General features: G+C 37.0%; 1 protein-coding gene across 13 annotated transcripts in view; it reads left to right on the forward strand.

The window, feature by feature from the left end:
• Positions 1–24,706, forward strand: part of Dcdc1 (doublecortin domain containing 1) — a 414,546-nt gene that overhangs the window by 33,567 nt on the left and 356,273 nt on the right. For all 13 annotated transcript variants that reach the window (XR_005877304.1, XM_040745964.1, XM_040745975.1 and 10 more), the window contains 3 exons: positions 781–925; positions 1,377–1,539; positions 15,553–15,758. Coding sequence is in view for 12 of the 13 variants with exons in the window: in XM_040745964.1 (XP_040601898.1) it covers positions 781–925; positions 1,377–1,539; positions 15,553–15,758 (514 nt within the window). In the remaining variant the exon portion in view is untranslated. The remainder of the gene's footprint in view (positions 1–780; positions 926–1,376; positions 1,540–15,552; positions 15,759–24,706) is intronic.

Below are 24,706 nucleotides of genomic sequence, written 5' to 3' on the forward strand. Positions count from 1 at the left end.
TGGGCAGAAGAAACTGTGGCACAGGTGAAAACTAAGGCACCGAGACTTCCACTGCATTTAGGGTTCTGAATATACAGGTATATTGTAGTTTTAACTTAATTTACTTCAAGTTTTTATTTTAAAATGTTGACTTTACCAGCCTTGTAAATGAAAATGATTAGAGAATTCTGAATGAAATATTTTTGGCAGTTTACCATGTCCTTTCGAAAAAAAAATCAAGACTGGTATTGAATGAAGATAAAACCTAAAAAAAAAATCTCACCTCTTACTGCCTCCAACCTGAAATTGTAAAAATATAGGCAATAAAGTTAACTTTGAGTTCAAGTTTTCATCATAATAACCCTATACTAATTTTTTATATCCTTTAAAAAAATTAAAGAACTTTCTTTCATAATAGTAAACACTTGTGGAAAAATCCTAGCCACTTAATATCCTGTGATATTAAGCCCCTACTATTGTTTTGGCTGTCAAACATGGTAGGCGTCTGACCGGCTCTAATTCTTAATGTACATAATCTTACAAAAATAATGCTGTGGGGTTTTATTAGAAAATGGCCAGAATGATTCCTTCCGAGAGAGGAACAGTTTTGGCAAACATCCTATTGTGTGTTTGGGTACTTAAACAGTGCTGATCTCATTGTATCAAAAGTTTTGTTGTGGAATCTTATTTGTAGCAACAATTTTAAGTGCTTATATTAAAGAATTGTGGAATAAGCATTTTTTAAAAGTTTTAAATGATTAGCATCATGCACCAAGTTTTGTGGATTTTTTTTTCTTTTAGAGCATCAGAGTCCTCTCTAAAACCGAAGTCACCCCACAATTGCCAAGTGGGATATCAACGTCAACCAAGAATCATTAGAGTGACAGCTTACAAAAATGGATCTGGAACAGTCTTTGCCAACATTGCTGCACCAACCATCGCCTTGGTAACTAGTATCCCAATGCTTTCAATTCTTTATTTCTTATTCTCTTTATAATACAAACAAATAAGAAAAACGATTATTGTGTTAAAATCTTGTGTAAATCTGAATTTGTACATTGCTTATACAGTCACAGGAATTTTACTACTTTTCTACTTTAAAGTAAATACAACACTGTGGTTAGTAATTAAGCAGATTAATTAAACAAATACAATGGATATGCATTTTGGAGAATTGTTAAAACATTGAATGTTTATAAGTAGAACTAGACATTAATGAGATAGTTTTACCATTTGATTTGTTTTTTGTTCCCACATTTTCAACTGCTGGAAAACAGTCACAGAACTGATTGAGTTCTGGAACCTGACGTGTGACTCCATTGGCTTTCTATTTTGTTCTGTGTGAATGTGCTGCCTTCTTTGTAGATCACTGTGCCCTACCTGTTACTTTCTTCTAGTTGCTGGAAGCATGCACACACAGACTGAATCTAAACATGGCCGCACGACGAGTGTTCTTGGCAGATGGCTCAGAAGCCTTTAAACCTGAAGATATACCCCATGAAGCCAACGTTTACGTTTCAACAGGAGAGCCCTTTTTAGATCCATTCAAAAAAATTAAAGGTAAAAAGGAAAAAGAAATACCACACTCCTCCACAATAAATTGCTTAAGGAATGCAATTAAAAATGATTTTCTTCCTGTCTTTTTTGCATGGTTTAACAAAACTAATGTTTACGCATTTACAGCTCAGTAAGAGGATAATGTGCTTAATGAAAGAAAAATCCACTGACAGCCACGTTTATTGCCCTTCATTAGCATTGGTGCTTAATTTAATATAGATCTGAATAGACATTAGGGAGCCTGCAGGAGGTTAAATGGTGAAAATATAATAAATTAAATCAGAGATTATTGAATTTACTGTTTAGTTTCTGTGACACTCAGCAGACATAATTCATTAGATGTATGCTCTCAGAAAATAGTTCAGAGTTTCCAGGATCATCTTTTCATTTACACTCTTGGTCTTTTTTTTTCAGATTGCATTAACATAATTAAGAAATTGTGGCAAGTAACTGAACAAATAATTCTATGTACATGTGATTCCCCCAGTAACATTACTCACAAAGAAAATGATGCAGCTCAATATTAATTAAGTTTTAAATATTTATATTTATGTATTTATATATAGAATTTCAGACAGAGATTCTGCTCAGAGTTTTTTTCCCATATCCTTATATTTAAGATTTTGGATGTGTGAGATTGTCTAAATTTTAATTTCTAAAATTAAAAAAGCCTCTTCTCAATGTGAAATAACACATTTAAAGAAAGGAAAGTATCAGAATTTAAACCATTCTTTCAAACGTGTTGTACAGAGAGCTCGTTATTCAGTCTTCCGCACAATGGTAGCATTAGGTAACGTGAAAGATAGCCTCGCCATAAGAACTGGTGTGTCTGACTGCTTTTCCCCGATGCTTCTAAAATGGCATTGAAAGCAATTTCTTTGCTACTCCTGTAAAGTTGGTGGAGAAAAGGCAAGCCTATGCAGTGACTGTATGAGCCAAAGGAAACTAATTCTAGAGTGCATTACAGAGGGGACAATAGAAGACCCCCATGCATTAATATTACTGTATGAGATGACACTAGAATTTCTATCATGTCTGTAACACTCGACATCAGAAAAGAAGCAGTTTCTTGAATTGGGACACTATGGCACCTATAAAGGGAGTTGCTGGTGTAGCAGTCACTGCACCTCCCTGTGTGACAGTAGACTCACATGCTTTCAAATTTAGCTTTAATTTTAGAAAGTGTCTGTCTCTTTTTATATCCATAGAAACATTTGCTTACACAAAACATTTTAACAGGCAAATATGTTTCTATCATTTTAAAAACTCCATACATTTATACACAATCTCTTCACTAAGATCCTTTATTAATTTTATAAGGATAAGAAATTCATGCTTTCTAGTGAACAGTAGTATCACAAAAGAAATATATAAAGGTTATCTGTATGTAAAGTAAGAAAAAATCTTGGACACGTATGCACAAAATAATAATGTCACATTTTTAACTACTCTTGGTGGATGACTTTTAAACATACAAGCTAATTTCTTCTCCCTCCCCATTTTATCTTTTTGAGAAACCAAGTTCAGATCAACAACAACTAACTTCTATGCTTTGTCTGCACATCTTTGGCTGTGTTTCATTGTGACATGCACTGCTGTTCTTTTAGCACCAAAATGTTGGCACACACTCCTGAAAATTTCACACCATCTCTTGCTGGATCAGCAAGCTTAACCCACCAAAATCTGGTGTTGTGCAATGGTTTTTGACTGATAATCAATCTTTATGCTGCTCGACAGTTGTTACTGGGACACGGAGCAGAGCAGGTGGCAGATGTGTCTTGTCTTTTGAGAGAAGAAATTGTAGGTGAGCTTGGACACAGACTAGCACATCACATGTCCGTTAAAAAGATGTAGGATAAGTATAATGGGAGAAAGTCACCATCTAATTATTCTCCCAGATAAGCTTAAACACTGACATTTGGTTACTTTCAAAATGTTGAGAACATAAATGTAAATATGTTTGTATACACATAGACACAGACACAGATACACACACACACACACACACACACACACACACACACTTACAGGTATATAAACCATGTATGAATGACTTTGAAGACAGAAGACAAGCTTAGCACAAGGAGGTGCAAAGCACTGCTGAGGACAAACAGTAAAGCCACTGGTCAGTGTCAGTGACACAGCCTTCTCATCTGCATGTACGTTTTAGAGACAGTCAGCACAGAGGCACCACAGTCATTATTTTAACTTAATTTCATTCTCCCAGCAGCTTATAGGAGATTTCTATGTGCTTGCAAGTAACCAGCTAGATCAGCAGAGATGAAAGTAAGGACTAATGGTTGTCTAGCTACTTTGTAATTGTTCTCCCCTCTCTGATTTAAATTCAGTTTACCTCAATTCAATAAAATCTAAGTCAATAAGCACTTTTATTTTGTGCCTACTATGTATTTAACCCTGACATAGGGATAGAGGTCTAGGACTTTGCAGAGCTTAACAAGGTCTGTAAGTCATATTATGAAAACTTAGTAGTAGAAACACAATTCAACAGTATATATCAAATGGATTCTCCCAGGAACAAATTTATTATTTTATTTCTTCCATAAGAAGGTTAGATCAGTCAGCATGCTATTTTGGCAATTATATTTTCATATTTTATTGGTTTTTCTTACTTAAGCTTTAGAAAATCAGTATAGATAGTGAAAATTGCCTCTTCTGGAAAGTAACCCAAATTTACTAAGAAAAAAGCCCTCAGCGTATGTTTGATGGTTTACACTTCTCATTGTCCCTTTGAGTATTATTGCTGACAGCCAGTGTTACTGCCTCTAAAAGACTAAGAATACAGAGGGCTCATTTAGAGGTCAGGCCAAGGTCGAGACTGACTGGAAGCACTCCCTGTTAAAATGTAGAATTAGATTACTTCCTGTAATTTGAATTGAATACCTAAGTAGAAAGATTAGGGTGGGAGATTTAAAAAAAAAAGAAAAGACGGAAATAATCAGAAAATAGAAATGTTTTATATGAAGACTATTCATGAAGATGTCTTAGAAGCTCTTACAATTCCATCATGGGGGCGATTCTGACATTTATTAATGATCATGTCAGAAATGGCCTTTGACCAAGCTCCCAGATTCATGGTTATATTGTTTAGATTTTATTCAGTTTTCCATAGCCTCTGCTTGGTATCAGTAAAGAGAAAACTTTCTGGATCTATTCCATGGGTCTTTTTTTTTTTTTTTAAGAGTTCAGCTACTTGATATCTGCTAAAGATACAGGCAGTGCCCTGGCGTGATGGGACCAAGTTCTATTGTATGGAATCTGATTTTTTTAAAAGAGTTTGTGTTTTCACCTCTTAACATATGCTACTCTGCTATTTGGCTCTCATTTATAGCAATTCCTTTCTACCCTGAGCTTTGTTAAGGAGACTGAAGGTTGAGTATTATGGGTAAGACTACTCATCCCTTACATGCTGTAAGATGTATTCACAGGGGAAAAATATCCATGAAAGGAGTTCTCGATACTACACCTAAGATCTGCATTTAAACCTGGAGATTTTCTGCTAGCTGCCATGTGATCTACCAAATGAAATAATTTGCTGTGACAGCTTGTGATTGACAAGAATATGTGTGAGCACATTTAAAACAGGACAGCTTTTCATGTAGAAGTAAATGTCAGTGAAATGATGGATTCTCATCATTTTAATTATTGATGATTTGGAAATATTTCAATTCTACGACACACAGGACACATTATAAATAGCAGTATAACACTTTTTCTCATATCTGTGTCAATAATGAAATGTTCTGTCATATTTTGTTTTTCAAAAAATGCATTAGCTTAATGAACCTGGAATCATGCATTATTGTTTCATTATATGTCTAGTGAGTTTGACTTCAATAGCTGCTTTATTTTGCCAATGCTAACTCTAGGCTTTGTGACATGTACCTTACAGGGCTACCATGCCTTAATTCAGAGTTAGGCTTAGGTTTCTCGTGTTCTTTTTCATTGATTTCCTTAAATAGTATATATGTACATATATTAGATAAGATCATTAGTTTCTATTATCTCCTACTTAGCTGCATATTCTCAAAAGTAGGAAAACGGCATTATAGGAAAATATTCTATTTTGATAACTGTGTGTAAAACTATAGTCATACATTTCACACATTTCCCATTACAACTCTAAAAAAATTAGTAAGTATGTATAAATGAATGTGGATTTGAAGTTACTTGCAAAAGACAAAAAAGTGCCTTTAGGTGATGGGAAAACTTGAAGCATATGTGTGATGTGTATATGTATCTCTAGGACATATGTATTTCAAATACAAAGTCATTGAGAAACACCTAAATTCTTAGTATTTTCGTGAAATATTGAGTTGTGTATTTATACATAAGTCGTGCTTCTCTAATAAATAACTGCAAATCTATTACAACCCGCATAATCTAACTGATGGTTTATGTTTGCCAAGCACCCAGTTATGAGCAGAGTACTAAGTATAATACACTCACTACTCTCACAGCTGACTTACTGCTACAAACCAGTATAATATATTATGTGTGGTCCCAGAAATTAACATTGCTTAAGTCTAATTGTTTCATTACTCATTGGTATCTAAAACTTATTTAGCATAAATAGTCACGTGTTTCGTTGAAATGTAAATCATTTCTTAGATTATGGATCTCCACTCCATGTTTTTCTGAGAAAATTCCATAATGCATCATAAATATGCCTTTGTGAAATAAATATGTTAACTTTAATTTTTTCTTTCTCTTGGGTATTATGTGTGTGCACATGTATGCATAGAACAGAGGTAAATATCAAATGTCTTCCTTGGTCACTCTCCACTTTATTTTTCGACTCACAATCTTTCACTGAACTATTTGGCTAGACCTGATGTCCTGTGAGCCTGAAGGATCCACATTCAGTTTCTACTCCCCCAGTTCTGGGATCACAAGTGAGCCACCATGCCAGGCTCTTTGCATGGACACTGAGAATCAAACTCAGGTCCTTTTTCTTGCAAGCACTTTATTAACTGGGCCATTTCCCTAACCCATGTTAACTTTTTCAAAATCCATTAATTTCTCTGTATGGAGCCCCACTTGAGCTCAAACATTTTAGAGAATGTTATTCTGTCCTCTTAAAGAACTTTGAGAAACATTAATTTTCACTAGAACAGTAACTCAGAAGGCTTGTAAATATTGTCTTTATCACCTCAAAGTGTTGCATGGTAAAGCACAGACAGCAAGCTCAGCTCCCCAAATACAGCTGAGGAAGATCAAAAGAAAAATTTTCTACTCCAAAACCCATTGATCCCTCAGTAAGAAAGTATAAGGGCTGGTGTTAGTGAAAGGGAGTCTCTCCTTCATTCTGTACATTTTCAACAGATATTTACCGAGTCCCTACAAAGTTTCAGACATTGACACAAGACTTGAAGATGTAGTGTGAATAAGACAGTGGTCTCATGAAGCATTGGTTACAATGAGGTAGATAAAAAATAAATGAATAACAAACTAAACATGGTGCTTGTTGACAATGTAAGTACAATAACAGAAATAAAATTTAGTATAATAATAAGAAACAGTGTCATGAAAACAACAGAAGAAAATTCTAGAACAGATGCATTTTTCCAGAACCTTTTAAATCAAATCTGTTAAGAAAGTTTTCTACCTGTGCCCCCTTTCTTACTTACCATGAAAATTAATTTATGTATTTGATAGCAACTTTCCCCCGGGTGGTTTGCCTTTCCAATTGTTAAGTTTGGAAGTTCCAGACATCTAGGAGAGATGTGAGACTCACACTACTGGTTAGTGGGAAGGAGTAGACTTGAAGTCACTTGATCGGCACAATTCTCATTCCTCATCTGTGGTTGTGGGTAAACCAGTTAGTGCTGATTTGCAAATAGAGGTAATGATGCCTTAAAATTCCTAGATTTTTAAAATTATTTTCTAATGAAAACAAGTTGCTTGAAAAGCAAATGTCTCTGAATCCCTTGTAGAAAATAGAGACATAGAAAACAGGAACTTGAATACAGCTTGTTATAAATACGACTAAGATTCTAGAGCTTTCTCATTGGAACCTTGTGTCCACTTCTACTTTCCCAGAATAGCTGTCTGGCTAGGTTCAGGGAAGCAACAACAATAATTCCTTTATACTTTCCTTATCACTGCCAGGAAAGCAAATTACACCACGAACCCGGGCAAGCGCTTAATCTCTCTAAGCCTGAGTTTCCTCATCCACAACTGAGCATAATGAAACAGACCTCACAACATGACTGTGAGAAGTAAATAAGATGAGGTATGTGAAAACTTGGCATGTGGAAGGTATTGAAAATATACTGGTCCCTGCATTTCAACTGTTTTCTGCCCTTTGCTTCATCTTTGGGTTAGCTTATTTCTGCAAGCCTTTCATACCTGTCACAGGTACTCAGTTTTATTACCAAGATATTTTCCAGGTCTGAAATCTTGAAATAAATGCAACTGGGTTAAAATACACACCACACAGTTGCACTCATGACACGACATTGGGGATATAGTTAGAAGCTTTGAATTCTCACTGTCTATGATGTAGGTAAAAAGCAAGGTCTTTTATAAAGAGACCCAATGACCTTATTCTGCTCTGCCCCGGGAGCTGCATTTTAAGATGTGTTCCTGATCTTTCTCTTTCAGCTACTGTAATTCGTTTGAAGAAAGTTCATAAAAAAGTTCAGGGAAAGGACGTCAACATTTTGATTGGCACAGTAGATGGGATGTTTATGATTTTAATCAAATTTAAATTGAAGACATACTTCAAATGATGTGTCAGACTGGTGTTACTGAGTTAAAACCTAGTGACAACCACTGTCATTATTAGTTAAATAAAGCCGTCATGCCTATAGCAATAAATGATGACACCTAAGAACATGCAGAAACAAAGCTCAAGGATTTTGAGAAGAAGGAGTGACTAGAAACTCTAAGGAATGCAGGAATGTGACCTGGATATAATCTATTTACCAAACACAGAAGCAATTGTATTCTGGGTGAATGATGTAATTGAATGTAGCAGTATGTTTTCTTTCTGTCAGAGCATTTCTATTTTATAAACTCATCTTGTACTCATCAGACGATTTGTTTGTTCATATTTAATGTCATTATCTGTACCTGCCTCATAGCCACAGACAGCATCATGTGTTTTCAAGTTTATTATCCAACCATGAAAGAATGAATTTTTGAAAATTAGTGAGATTTTTAGTAGGTTTTATGAATCGAGGCTCCAAGTTAGTTGCTGTTATTCTAATGACAGAAGAAGGAAGAATTCATTTACCTGGTATGTGCAAAATGGAAAGTTATAATGTAGGGACCACTTAGGATTACTTCATTTTATGGCACATATCTTCATTTTTAAATGGGGAATCAAACAAATGCAGATGACACAAGCAGACTATGAAGTACCTTCTCTTTTTCATGATTTGATAAAGAATAAAGCCCATAAAAATAGGCTGTGGATTGTCCAAAATGAAATGGAATCCATCATTGGGCCACAGAATTACCAGAGGCTTTAGGAGAATAAGTCTATGAACAGTCACAGCTTCCTAGCCCCTGGCAGCTGAGATATGGCCCTTCCTTTGGCTAAGTGTTTTGCAAACTTATACTAAGCTTCAAATCATCCCTGGATCCAAGTTAGCTCTTCATTTTTGCATGACTGGATCTTAACTTCCCAAGAAGGGTCTCAGGAATATAACAGCAACAAACCTGCAACCTTGATTCATCAAACCCACTCAAAAATGTATTTAAAGATTAATTCTTTTGTAGTCGGGCAATAAACTTGAAAATTCATGCATACTTGTACTTACCATGGTGCTGGAAGCCATCAAGTGTTGCTAGATTTTAGTGACAATGATAAGGAAGAAAGAGCCCCCCTTTTGTTGGCAGTTGACTGTGTAGAACAGAGACTCTGATGATGATTCAAGAAGAGTCTAAGCTGGGCATGATGGGGCAAGCCTAGTACTTAGGAACCTTAGGAGGATTGAGAAGATGAAGCCAGCCTGGGATGAGATCTTTCCTCTAAAGAAAAGAAAAAAAAAAAAAAGGAAAGAGAAAAGCAATGCTTCAGCGAGTGCTAAAGTTTTAGCTGTTGAAGCTCATGCTTGAAAAGATGCCTGATCTGGTGCACCTCTGGGGTAACTCATGCATCCACATTGCATTCTTAATGTCCCCCTTTGTCTTTACCATATTAATAATCATCAAATTGTAATTATTGATGCAATGTTTTCCGTTCCACCCACACCATATTTGCCTAAGGCAGAGACCATGATTGCCTTGTTCACTGCCAATTTTTTGACCCGGGGCCTGGATAGATGTCACAGATGTGCATGTATTGTTCGGTGGATGTGTAGGATGTATAAAGGACCAAATGCATGAAACATGGAGAGTCATTGAGGTGGCAGTAGAAGGGTAGACTACCTTCTCAGAGCAACCTGCTTGGCTGTATACAGTGCAAGGATCCTATTCAAGATCCCTAGAGTCATGTGATATTTCTCATATTCCTCATGGTATCTTTTATTGTTTGTTTGTTTGGAGACAGGTTTCTTGGTGTAACAGCCCTAGTGGTCCTGGAACTAGCTCTGTAGACCAGGCTGGCCTCGACCTCACAGAGATCCGACTGCCTCTGCTTCCCAAGTGCTGGAATTACAGGTGTGTGCCACCATCACCATGCTCCTCCTAGTTTCTTAAGTAGTATAGATACTTTACAATTACTATTAGAAGTAAGAAACAGAGGATGATTTCCTTGGGATAGCTACTGCTTAGTCCTGAGGGACCTGTGGGTACAGACTCCTTTTGTAATTCCAACATGAGATAAGTGGTTTGGTAGAGGAGAGAAGAGATTAGTAGTGGGATTCTAGTTCCTTTAAAATATTTTTATTTGTATTGTGTGTGTGTGTGTGTGTGTGTGTGAGAGAGAGAGAGAGAGAGAGAGAGAGAGAGAGAGAGAGAGAGAGAGAAAGAGAAAGAGAGAGAGAGAGATGTGTTGTGTGCAGGTGCCTTTGGATGTCAGACCTTCAGATTCCCTCAATCTGGAGTTACAAGTGGTTGTGTATTGCCCAGTGTAAGAGCTATGATCCAAACATGAGTCCCACTGATGAACAGCAAGTGCTTTTAACCACTGAGCCATCTCTCCATCCCTGGGATCCTAATTCTTACAAAGGTAACAGAGAATCTTTGTCCCAGGAGCTGGGACTTTTTGGGTTTGAGGAAGTCAGTGAACAAAGTCATGTTCTGATGTAAATCTGGCTAGAACTGAGATTCTTATTTTAATACTCAGCCTGGAGTGTTGCCTCACACACCCTGGAGATGCCTCGGGTTTCTGTTAGTGCTCACACTGCTCACTCCTGCTACCCAATACTAGCTTCTTCCTCAGTAGGGCTGAAGCTGAGTTATCTTTTCTGAGCTCCCCAGACCTTCTGGGCTGCTTTCCTTTTTTTTTTCTTGACTTTATATGTAATCTTTTCACTGTTGACATCAGCTTTCTGACCACATTTCTTGATTTGAAGTCTTGTCTTCAGAGATATGTTATAAACACATCACTTCATCTCTCTCAATAGAAGGTTTCCTGATCTCATATAGGAGATTCATGACCTATATTTTGAGACAGATTTCTAGAACTTTTCTTTTCCTCATCTATCCCCAATAGCTGTGTCCTGTTGCAAAATGGATTTTCTGTAATGCAATGAAAGAAGTTTTCAATAGTCCTCTCTGTTAAAAATCTGGAAGACCTGCTTTGAGTGATGTACTACTCAGTGCTTCATGTGAGGCTCCAGCTAAGTTACTTCCTGCCACCTCTGTTCTCAGGCTTCTCAGCATGTCACGTGACTCAGCCTCCTTTTCTATTTTTTTCTTATTGTATGTATCCTTCCAATCCTGCCGGACCTACCTTTTTGGAGGTCTTTTTGCCACTGTGTTCTGTGAGGTGTCTCTACCCCATGTTCCCTCAGTCCATGAATACTTCTGACCCGGCTCCTGCCACACAACATGCTGTCTTCCTTTCTTCTCAGATCAAGAACTGTTTTCAGTTTTCTGAGAACAGTGTCCACAACTGGGACGGCAGGGGAGATGGGCACTATATGCTTATTCAATAAATATTTGGGTCAATTATTATATAATGTAGAGGGCATAGGACAGTATCATATGCCTTTCTCAATCATTATTTCATTTTATCGTTTTTAGACAGGATCTCACACTGAGTTTGTAGCTTACCAACTATCTACACTGGATAGTCAGCAAGTTCCAGGGATCCTCCTGTCTTTTCTCTCTCCAATGGTGACATTAACTGTCCCAACAATTGTTCTGACTGTTAGGAATCCAACCATAGGTCCTCACGCTTGTAGGGCAAGCATTTCACTAACAGACCCACTTCAGCCCTCAAGCCAATAATGTTTAAACTTTATTTCAGTCCCCGGTTGCTTTTGTAATTCTGAAGCCAATGTATAGTGTATGTGGAGCCTCTGGACATTTTGCTTCAGCTTTTCTGGATTATCCTTCATGATACATCAAGAAAACCACAGCAATGAAATGGTCATCAGCAATATAACATACAAGGAAAACATCAAGTAAAAATATTGCTTAATATCAACCCAATAGCTTCTGGGGTACTAGGCATGCTCTGTTCTAACATTTGTCAACTATTTTACAAGTATTTGTTGGGCATTGCAGAGTCATGCCCTGTATCTGATGCTGGCTACCTAGAAAAGAACATATTCTTATTTTGTTAAATACACACCAGTAAAATTTTCTACAATGTGCCCAGATACCAGCTCTCTAGCGCTGCCCCTGCTAGCTCACCTCATGCAGCAGGCAGCAAGTTGCCCAGAGTATTCTCCTGTTCTCATGTTCTTGGGGCAGGTTTATTCACACATCCTCCAACAGGGCCAGCTGTATGATGTTGCCTAGGTGAGGTTCAAGGTCCATTCTCCCTAGTGACGCAGCTGGTATGGGCCAAGACCTGTTCTCCTGCTCTCATGTCCCTGAGGCCAGATCTCTCACCTGCCACAGGTGATGGGGGAGGGGAGGGGGAAGCATCTTTCCCTCACCCATGCCACTACCACATGGCAGACCAGTTGGGGCTGGGTCAACTTTCCCCCTTTGAGCTGCCCAGGCAAGGTGCAGGGCCTGCTCTCCAGAGTGCTGCAGCTGGTAAGGGGCAGGGCCAGCTCTCCCGCTCTCATGACCCCAGGGCCAGATGGCAAGGGGCAAGGGGCAAAGGAGCTCAACATGAGAGACAAGCAGTGGGACATGCTCATACCCTAGGGGCCTGCTCACCCATCCATATCTCCAGCAACATGGTCAGCCCTACTGTGCTGTCCAGCAAGGTGCAGGGCTCGCTCTCTCCCATGTGCTGCAGCTGGTGAGGGGCAGGGAAATCTGGCCATTTTAAATTAGAATTCCTTGCTAGTTGAGGCACTTATGCACTGGAGGAAACACACAGTGTAACAGTTAGGGAAAAAGACTATGCAGTCCCCCAGCTGAGACTCTTTTCTCAGATGTACCTATTCTATACACTGTAAAGATCTACTTGTTTATTTCAGCGGAGTCTTATTCTCTGCATCCACAAAAAGCAAGGAAGTGTCACCTACTTCCAGGTTACTGTAAGTGAAATCAAATAGAGTCGTACCCCCACTGCCGCCTGGAAAGTTCCAGATCTACAGGGACAGCAAGGTTCAGGTGCAAGTGCAGATGTGAAGTACCTGCCTTCAGGTCCCACACTATGGACTTTTAGCTATGCTGCCTATTCAATAAAGCACTAACATGTTTTACTCACCTTACTATTTTACTACAAATGAAGATTTCTTTAGTTTTGTGCAGTTTAAGTTAATTTTGTGTATTTTGAGTAGGTTGTAGTGGGACATGCCTATATCCCCAGAACCTAGGAGGCAGAGACAGAGTAAAAGCAATGAAAACTTGAGTTTTCCCATGTTTATCAATCTCAGCAGAAATCCAGAAAGTGGGAATACCTTAAAATACATACATAACCGTAACAGCACACACAAGCCCCTCACAGGTTCAAACCAGACAAAATCCCAGTGCTGAGAAGAGGATGTAGCATAAAGTCTCATCCCTAACCCAGAAACTGTTTGCAACTGATACCTGCTGGCAGAGGGAGTATTGGTTTTCTCTAGTGGAGTGTCAGTTGCATTCCAGGGCAGGCCCGGTGCTCAGGAGTAGCTGATCATCCTAAAACAGACTCCATGTGTTTGTTTTATGTTTGTGTGCAGAGAGAGAGACAGAGACAGACAGATACATTTTTAGTTTTATTTTTTTGAGAGAAAGAAAAAGAACATGAAGTCGGGGAGGTAGGAAGGTGAGAAGGATCTTGGAGGAGTTGGGGAAGGAGATAATAATATCAAAATACATGAAAATTTTTTGAATAATAATAAATATAAATCATATAATTTATAAATATATTTTCAACTTTATTATAATCTAGGCTTGTTTTAGAAATCTTTTTGGGAATTAACTTGCTTCATGATAGTCCTGGCCCTGGCTAAAGTAATCCAAAGGGAACCCCTTGCAGAATCTCTAAATCCAGATGCAATCCTTCCTCTTTGGCCTTGCTGGAATCTGTCTCTTGTCATTGTTATAGCCTTTGGCTAAGCACACTGTCATTGATTGTGACTCAAACTTTCCTTGTACTTATATAACCATTCCCTTGCAGTTCCCTCTACTCAGGTAAACTATAGAGTCTGGTTGGATCCTGATGTAATAATTTATTCTAGATCTGTAGGAAGTAGAATGACTTGGATGTGTTAGAACAGTGTGTGGGCAGGCATGTGCTTACGCTTGTGGAGGTCCGAAGTTGATGTTAGGGACCTTACTCAGTTGCTTTCCACCTTATTTTTTGACTATCTCACTTAACCTGGAGCTGTAATTCAGTTAGACTGACTGGTCAGCACACCTCCAGGTTCCTCCTGTCTTTTCCTCTCCAGTGCTAGGATTTTAAACTTGCATGTCACCCCTTTTTCATACTATTTTTAAAAATATAGGTCTTTAAATTTATTTTTTGTTTTTTCGAGACAGGGTTTCTCTGTGTAACAGCCCTGGCTATCCTGGAACTCACTTTATAGACCAGGCTGGTCTCAAACTCACAGAGATCTGCTTGGCTAATAAACTAGGTATTCTTAGGTGTATATAAATAAAGCTATTTCTCTTATTAGTACAAATAAGAGCAGATGGAGGCATCAATGTGTTTCTATATAATGTGTAATTTGAAAATAAGATCCAAAACAAATTGAATGCATGAATAAAGTAAACAGCTTAGTTAGAAATTATTTATTTACGAAATGAAACCTCTTAAAAAGATATGAAGACAAACAGCAGCTTAGTACGTAACATGCTACTTTCCTGTTTTCACTCATATAGTTTTTGAAGTCTAACATAGTAATTTAGATGCATTCTCATTAATACTGGTGGGAGTTTGAAACTGAAATCCCCTTTGCACACGTCTTTGAAAATGTCTAGGTCAAAGTAAACTGTTAATGAAAAGCTGTTCTTCACTTTCAGTGAAGTAGTTTAGAAAGTGCCTCCCTGCTTCTCACAGAAGTGCCTGGGAAGGTCACTGATTAGAGGTCATCAGCTCTAAAGCAACACCAAAAGGTAATATATTAGAGAAGAAGTGGGTTTTCCCAAAGGAAAGAACACAAGTTCAAGACTCACATTGTTTTGCTGTAGCAAAGGACACTGGACCCTTTTAGTGGACCCCTAAAGTCAGGTGCATGTGATCAGAGATAAAGGCATGCTAAGGTGAATTTTAATTAGGACTAAATTGTGGTATTACTCTTTCATAGCCTGAACATCTGTTGCCTTCAGAAATGATGATTTATGCAGGCGATCAGAGCAGACAGCTTGCTATAGCTTATGTCACGGCTAGTGGGAAGCTGGAGAAGCTGGAGGTAGCATTTTAGAAAACCAGCATCTAAATGGAGATTGGCCAGTGTGTATGACATAGGAAATAGGGAGAAGGGAGCATGTGTCCATCTTTAAATTCTGATGCCAAATACTGACTTGAATTTTAAAAAACCTGTCTTCTAGACCATCTGCTGCTAATGAAGAAAGTGACTTGGACAATGCGTGGGTTGATGCTTCCCACTGATGTCAAAAGACAGAAAACTAAGCCCGCACTTTCCAAAAGGATGAAGACACGTGTTCAGAAGACCGCAGTACGAATTCTAGTCTTTAAGAATGGCATGGGACAGGATGGGCATGAGATTACAGTGGGAAAGGAAACAATGAGGAAGGTAACTTCTAAAATTGAAATACGAATCACATTTCAAAGTTTATGACTTTCAAAGCATATTGATTTTAAATAACCATGTAAAACATTAAACTGAAATATTAAGAGGAATCTACATATTAACTGAAGTACCCAACTGTTTAGAAATGTGTTCAAAGCATTGACAACATAAATTATCTTAACAAAACAATGGTATTTACTTGGTTGACATAGTTGTCCATTTATTAGTTACATTTATGCTAGTAAGAAGTTTCTAGGTGGTTCAATATTCTATAAGATATTCATATTGAAATTAGTCTAACATAGTTTCAAATATCAAACTGCCTCTTTTCATTTAGCATAAAACCTAAAGTACTGTGTATTCCTTGAAAGTATAAATAAAGTCTGAAATAACTGAAATTATGTTTAAAATAAATATATAAATTTAAAAAATAGATTTGGATAGACCTGGAAAAATTATGTAATAATCAGACAAACTTAAAAACAATAGTTTGGACTTGTTATGTGAACACATGTCTTTTAGAAGTTTTTTTTGTTCTTCCTGGGTCAGTTTTCTAAAAGGGTTTTATTTTTATTTATTTGTGTGTGGGGGTAGGTGGGTGCAGGTACCTGTAGAGGTCAGAGGTGTTGACTGACTGGAGCTAGAGTTACAGGCAGTTGTGAGTGGCTTGACGTTGGAGTTGGGGCCCAAACTCAGAGTTCTATCCCAGCATTCTTTGCTGTTAACAACTGAAGCATCTCTTCAGCCCCTCACATCATCTTTGGTATCAAGGAACTAATGAGAATTTGCAGATACATTTTATAGGTTTTGATCAATCTTAATAATATTAGTAATAATAGTAACTATAATTTTTCAGTAACATATTAGGGAGAGGGACACATTTGCATTCTGGCTTTACTGCCCATTAATTATGAAACCTTGGATTATGTCTCTCACCAGGCCTCAGTTCTAGCCCCCAAAGGGGAAAACAGTATTGCTCCCATCACAGAGTTGCTACAAAGAAACACTCTCGTGTAATACATGGAGTATGATGCCTGGCATCCAGAAAGGTCCCAATGAATGCTTCTTGTTAAGACTAATAAATATGCCAGGCAGTGGTAGCTCATACCTTTGATCCTAGCACTATGGAGACAGAGGCAGGCAGATCTCTGTGGGTTTGAGGCCAGCCTGGTCTACAGAGTGAGTTCCAGGACAGCCAGGACTGTTACACAGAGAAATCGTGTCTCAAAAAAATAAACAAACAGAAATACTCATAAATATACATCTAATAGAAGAGATTTTTGTTTTTCTTATTAGTAGAAAATCTTATTATGAACTCAACATAGGTGTCCATCTTAGGTATAGATACTTTTATTATATAGAACTGTTTTAATTTGAATATTGCTCAAAATAAATGAATGATTAACTAGGTATTTTTTATTGTTGTTTTGTAACCACAGTCACTAAAGAGCCTGATAGTTTTATGTCAACTTGACAAAAGTTAGAGTAATTGATGAGCAGGGAGCCTCCATAGAGAAAAGATTTGGTTGTTGGTAAACTGGTAGGGAGATTTCTTAATTAGTCATTGATGGGTGGAGGGTTCAGACACTTGTGAATGTGGCCACCCCTGAGTTGCTCCTTTTGGGTTCTATAAAAAAGCAGGCTGATGAAGCCATGGTAAATAAGCCAGTGAGCAGTGTTCCTCCATGGCCTCTGCATCAGTTCCCTCCATGTTTGATTTCTTGTCATGACTTCCTTTGGCGATGAACAGTGATGTGGAAGTATAATCTGAATTTATTTCCTGTCTTCCCCAAGCTGCTTTGGTAATGGTGTTCACCACAGCAATAGTAACAGTAACTAGGACAAGCATCTACCAAGGATATAGGAAGTGGGGCTTTACTTCTTTTATCTGCAGATTTGGATTACGGGTAAAAGAAGGCATATTAATCAAAAATTAAATTATAATGTTTACTGTAACCTCTTCCCCAAAGATTCTGAAAAATAAAGAAGGATATATATCTCTTAGATTATTAAAATGTGGTCACTCTTGGAGATAGACGCTAGGTTAGAGAGCATCGTAAGTTCAGTTCAGTCTATAATTCTATGCTATGGTCGTAAAATTGGGTTAATAAGCTGGGCGGTGGTGGCGCACGCCTTTAATCCCAGCACTCGGGAGGCAGAGACAGGTGGATCTCTGTGAGTTCGAGGCCAGGCTGGACTGACAGCCTCCAAAATAATACAGAGAAACCCTGTCTCGTAAAACCAAAAAAAAAAAAAAATTGGGTTAATAAGCATTCTTACAGGGTATATGTTTTTAGCTGAACATCTGTATATAAATATAATTGTCACTTCTGTTTTTGTCATCACTGAGCAAGTTATTTATAATAAATGATAAATAGATTCTTTTTTCTTATAATTTATGGAATTTAAAGAAATTTCATAATTCATAAAACTCATGACAGAACATTACTCATTAATATGTTTGTAATACATTTTGAAAGGGCTTTTGGTAATCATAGGGTCATGCCCTGCTCATAAGTTAAATAAATATGAACTAAGGAGAAGAAATAAAGATAGGAAGCAGAGAAATGACTGAGGTCATGTGGTAAAATAAGCTTGTTAACTCAGAAAAGTCCTCTGTAAGCTCAGGATTCAGCAAAGGGGGAATGAAATGTCTGTTTTAATAATAGGTGGGAAATCAGCAGAAAATCTATTCATTTTTAATGAAGCTAAGTAATTAAGAAATTTGAAATTAAGGCAAGATAATAATATTCTCCAGTAAACTCCGGAATACCAGAATTATTACCTGTAGTTTCAATCCATAATTTACTACTTTTAGAACTCTTAGGCATGGCTTTAGTGAGCACATAGTACCCATTATTATAGGTTATTTCTTAAATGTGTATATTCATGGGATGATAAGGTACTTAAAATCTGTGGTCATCAGATGTCAGGTTAATGGAAAATGAAAGCTTCCGATTTTTAACTTTCTAAGGTTAGCATCCTGGTGGGAAAGTTTTATTCTTTCCCAATTGTCTTTTGAATTAATTGTCAAACACATATTAAGTTGTGTAGAAATTACACACAACAGCATCTCCTTTATGAAAAATGTTTTTTCCTCAGCAATTAATTCTCTCTTATTTTCACGTGGTGTTATATAAACCTTATTGATGTCATGACATTATACTTTTGTTTTTTTCTGAAACAGGGTTTCTCTGTGGCTTTGGAGGCTGTCCTGGAACTAGCTTTTGTAGACAAGGCTGGTCTCGAACTCACAGAGATCCACCTGCCTCAGCCTCCCAAGTGCTGGGATTAAAGGTGTGCACCACCACCGCCTGGCTTGTATACTTTTGAAGAAAACAATAAAAAATTAATGATGTGAATGAAACAAGGCAGGAGATCCCTGAGCCCCTCTCTCCAGTCTACAGAGGTTGTTCTGTGGCCTCTGTCTTGGGGTCTCTCATCACCTCCAACCTGTGGTAGTGACCCTTTTCTTTCTCTATGTACATTCCTCTTTCCTGGTTCTTAAACTGCCCTCTGTATTCATTATTCTCTTGTGCATACCTTTTTACTTCAAAGAATGAAATTGCAAGAGGCAATTATTTTTTCAGATCTTGAGAAATAATTCCCCACCCCCAAAATTTGCTGGTTATTCAGTCAGAGTGGGTATTATTTCAGTGTGAAAAGTGACATCTTTATATCTTGAGTAGTTTATTGGATTATTCCTTTGGCAATATCCTTTTCCTTTACTCTTACTGTTCTGATTTTGTAGTTTTCTACTTTCTAAATGTAAATCATATGAAACAAGTAGAGTTTTCCTGTCTGAGAGTTTTATGATTTCTAATATTTTAGCTTTTACTTGACAATTTTATACATGTACACAATATATACTGACCACTTTCTCCCTTCCCTCCTCCCCTTTCTACCACCTCTCTCCTTCCCCACATCTGTTTTGTGATCCACTGAGTTTATGTAGTATCTTCTGAGTGAGTACACAACTAGAAATAATGATTTCTTGTACTCGCCAAACCCATCAATAGTCAACAGTTCAGCAGAGAGGAGTGCCCCTATAAGCTCTTCCCCTCCTTATGACTAATTATTGACAGTGTCAGTCTCATGTGATCCCATGAGATCACATTGAATTTGTGACTGAAGTGGTTACATGGACTCCAGAGGACCACATCCCATCTTCAGGTCCTTTTATATTTGCTACTCCCTTTTCTGCTATGTTCCCTAAGTCTTAGAGGATATGGTGTAAATGTTTATTTAGGGCTGAACATTAAACCATCATTTATTCTCAGCATCTTGGGCAGATATGACTCTGTATTCATGATATTCACTGTAAAGAGAGGCTCCTCTGATTAAGGCTGAGGGTAGCTTGTGTAAATGGGTATGAACATACACATTGAGAAGACAGTTTAATGCTATGTTGGTTTAGTTGCCCTACTTGAGCCTATGACCTCACTAGACACGGGTTAATAACTGGTGTTGTAGTATCAGGCATGAATTCCTGGTGTGGACCTTAAATCCAATTAGAGGGCAGTTGGTTATCCCTGGAACAATCATGCCATTTTTTGCACAAGTGGGCACATTTTACCCACATGGCAGCATAATAGATTCACTTCTAGATATGACCAATGATGCCTTTTCTCCTCCAACAACCTGCCTAGCATTCTGGAACTTCAAAAGCTAGACAGTAGAAAGGTTTTGGTTTCTTTTCCAGATTGCTTTCTGTGCTTCTTGTAACAGAGATGTGAGCCAACTTCAGCAATGTGGTCTTATTCTCTACTTCTAGTGGACAGCTTACAGAACTAACAAGAGCCTGTATTGTTCAGGGAGGTTCTGAGGCTTCCCTGAGAATCTCTGTATAAGAATCCACACTGGGAACTGGGAACTTCATTTAGTTGGCCACTGCTTCTATGGACAACATTATCTACCACTCAGGATGACTTCCTAAGTCTCTCATTTATTTATTTATTTAGGTTCAAAGATTTATTTATTTATGTTGCCATATGGATTTTTCATACTTCCTTCAATTTGATTAACTGCCCCCACCATGAATCCATATCGCCCCAAACCTCCTCTCTCCGTCTCCCTTACAGATTTAATGTCTCCCACCCATAATATACCCCTCTTTATTTTTCTTTTACTTATTTTCTACTGTTCCCATTCCCTTAAGGTATCTTCCCTCATGGTGTGTGTGTGTGTGCGTGTGCGTGTGCGTGTGCGTGTGTGTGTGTGTGTGTGTGTGTGTGTGTGTGTGTGTCCCTTGAGTTTCCAAAGATTCCCATGCAAGGACTGGAATTACAGATGCACATTGCCACCTCTGCTTTATATATAAGTTCTGGAAAGCCTAACTCAGGTCCATTCTCTTTTGCAGTAAACATTAATTTTTTTGTGTTAGCTTATGATTTCATTAAATATGAGTTAATCATGCATCAATAATTAAAAGTGAAGAACTCAAGAGTGGGTGAAATTTCTAGTGGACACAAATATGTTTGTAAGGAATAGGCCTCCTTGAAGATTTACAGGATCCTAAGGGATGGGTTTTCTGGACTTGGATTTTTCTTTGGAATAAGGTACTTAGTTGTCATTGTCTGTAGGCTTCTGTCCTGTCATTGACAGACTGCAATTTCAGCAGGTCAGCCAGTAATTGAGTGGAGGAGATTATGTGGGTTTAAGTACTTACATTTAATCCCCTTTGTTTCATAAACTACCTTCACTCTCAGCTCTCCAGGGTATATCTGGTTCCCAAGTTTTCTGAATTACTCCTCAGAGAAAGACTCCCTGTCTTTTCTGATGCATAAGACTAGCTTCTGGAAGGCTTGGCTTAAAGGGAGGGAATAGAGCTGAGGATGTAGTTGTTTTCATGGACTCTATCTGATTTAACCCAAGTTTTGCAAGTATCTGATTTGTCAATATTCTGAGTCAGAAGTTCTGAAATACAAATTCAGTTCAGTTTTGTGGGTCAAGTTTCAATTTTTCTGAATTATTTACTACTAAGTTATCTTCATTTTTCTTTTAAGGAAAAGAGTCTAAGTGTTGATCTTTTACTTGATATTTATACTAGATTTTTAAATAAAAAGTCATTTCAATAATCTCTTTTTATTCCAAAACTGCAGATACTAATGTGAAGAAAACATAACATTAGATTAATTAAAAGAGAATACCTTCTGCCGCATTTCCTGCAAGCATTGTTCTCATTTATAACACACAGAACATCTGCAATAGAATTATCTGGGTTTTGTATATAGAATTCATTCCACTCTAAGCCTGTTGAGAATATCTTTGGCATGGAGCTGGGAAATTGAAATATCCAGATACCTTTAAGAACTCTCCTTCCATTGGTTTTCAATATTTTTGTTTTTAATTAGTGCATAAAACAGTAAATACTATGGTACCATTATTAGTAAATTTATGGGTACCATTAGTTTGTTATTTTGATATAAGTTGTTTAATAATAAGATCTGTGTAACATTGTTTTCTCTTAGTTCTCTATGTGAAAATATGGAATTTTCATACTGTTCTTTCTTGGCTTTCTATGCTTTTTACATTGTTAATTGTGGGAGAGGACAATAATGATAACAAGACCATAGGAAGTAAGTTGCTAGATTAGGATAAACTCATGGTTCAGAAATCAGGAATTGAAAGTGTCGTCTATGTATAGGAAATATGCTTTAGAAAATACAAATATGGTCTTGTATTCAGATGCAAACATTTCATTAATTACTCTTTCATGTTACCGCTGAATGTTCATTTAAGTATTCAAGCAACTACTTATATTTGTCATAGCGTAAGTCATAGGATTTATGAGATGTCTTTAAACCACAGGGAAGTCCTGACTTGTGTTGTTTTCAACATTCATTAATTTGAAAATAATTCAATAAGTTTAAACAAATAAAACCTTAAGGAAAAACTTAAATTTAAGAAAGGCCCAGTTCAATTAAAAATAAAATGTTTGCATAATATTCCCACATATAAAACAGTGGCTGTATGAGCAGAGAGCTTCCCAAAAGTATTGGTAAAATAATTTATATAACATTGAGAGAGATTCAAAAAGAAGCACCCGGGGTAACAAAGTTTGATTAAGGATGCTGAACATGGGTTCCGACAGGGGAGGTCATGCATACTTAGTGTGCTGGAAGTTCCCTAACAGCTTTTTATGAGATTTGTGAAAAATTGTATTAATACTAGTTATTATTATTTTTTAATCTAAGTTTTTTACTTTAGGGGTTAAAGTCTGATTAAAAAATATGATGGTATATTTTTAAATATAGAATTTCATATCATTTTATTCACAAGAGGCTGTAAGTAGCCAAATGTCTTTTCTTATTTAGTGTGAAATTTCAGAATTATATAATTAGAATTTTTAGAATGTTTTAAATAATTATTATTAGATGTTTTTCTTGTGGAATTCACACTATGTATGAAATAGAAATAAATAAGAATTTCCATTCTGAATATCTATTTAGTTTATTGCTTGTAGCAAAGAACAATCATTAATATTAATTGTAGACAGTACAATCAAACAATATATTAATTTGAACAGACAAAATTTATTTTTCCTTTTCTTGTATTTTATTTTTATTTGCATTTTGTATATTTGATAAATTTTTAGGTCTAAGAACATTAGCATAAATATGATGATTAAATTAAAGGTTTTATTCAATTAGCCTCCATATGTACACAATCATTAAAGTTTCTTGACTTTTACCTAGTTTCCAGATAATAAAGACTCAGAATTGGATGGAATCACCCAGTCATACACCTTGAAACATTGAACTATTTAATTGCTACCCACAGTTGGAACTGTTAGAACCAGAAGTCATTCTCTAGTGTTAGAGTAAGAGACACAGGGACCTCTCACAGTTCCCTTCTGCTTTTGAAAACCAGAGCTTCTGTTGAAAGATGGCCCTGAGGATTTTGACTTCAGATCACCATTGAAGTGGTACTTATAAATATTTTTCTCCTGGTAACTTACAAAAATATGAAACTACTTTGATTTTCCACAAGACAGTTTTAGGTCAATTTTTGGAAACAAAATCATGTTAGGCTCACAACTATCACTCATTTTTAAAAGTAAATTTTTGTTGTTATTTGCAACTAGTATAGATACACTTCTTCCTATATTTTGTTCTTGGATGTGCTTCTGTTTAAAAATGGTGTAACATAAGCATTGAAAAGAAAACCAGCAGACATCTATTCTCAGTCAAAAGGAGAAGCTAGTGTCAGGGAAGTTATCTCCTTCTAAACCACTGAAAAGGAGGACAAACAGGTAATTACTTTGGATATTAGGAAATATCCAAAATAGCAGATGTAATTCCTAAGAGAAAAGGGGAAATAAAAGTGTGTCTTACTCTTTACTCCACTACGAACTTGAGTAGATTTCAGATCAGTCTGGAGAGGGAGAATCGAAGAAAGGTGCAGACATGCCTGTGAGCAGAAGGCAGATGAAAAAGGAAGCACTATGTGCATACCAGCAGGGTAAGGAGATCTCAGCTCACTGCCCATCTAGAGAAGAATGAGCTTATTGAACTTTTAGGGCAGTCATGAAGCTCCTAAAACAGGTAGACTATATCCAAGAGAATGTAAATAAGTAGAAGTTGACACCAAAAAGAGTTAACAGGATACTCATCAAAACCTACTATAAATTTCATTAATGAATTAAAGAAAAATATAAATAGTATGTGAAAAGAAATGATAGCTACAAACAGAGGTAATGAAAAGGTCAAGGGACATACCAGAAGAGGGAGTTGAAAAAAATGTAAGAGCTGGAAGATGGGAAGAAGACCATGAACTTGTAGTAACAGTGTCTGCTTGTTCAAGCCCTACACAAGACTGGCTTCATCAAAAGTCCATCTAGGTTGAAGCTGGATCTCATGAGAGCTATAGACACTTAAAGATTACAGAGAGAGAGAGAGAGAGAGAGAGAGAGAGAGAGAGAGAGAGAGAGAGAGAGAGAGAGAATGAGA

Source organism: Mesocricetus auratus, unplaced genomic scaffold (assembly GCF_017639785.1).
Source record: "Mesocricetus auratus isolate SY011 unplaced genomic scaffold, BCM_Maur_2.0 Super-Scaffold_100004, whole genome shotgun sequence".
Classification (NCBI taxonomy): Eukaryota; Metazoa; Chordata; class Mammalia; order Rodentia; family Cricetidae; genus Mesocricetus; species Mesocricetus auratus.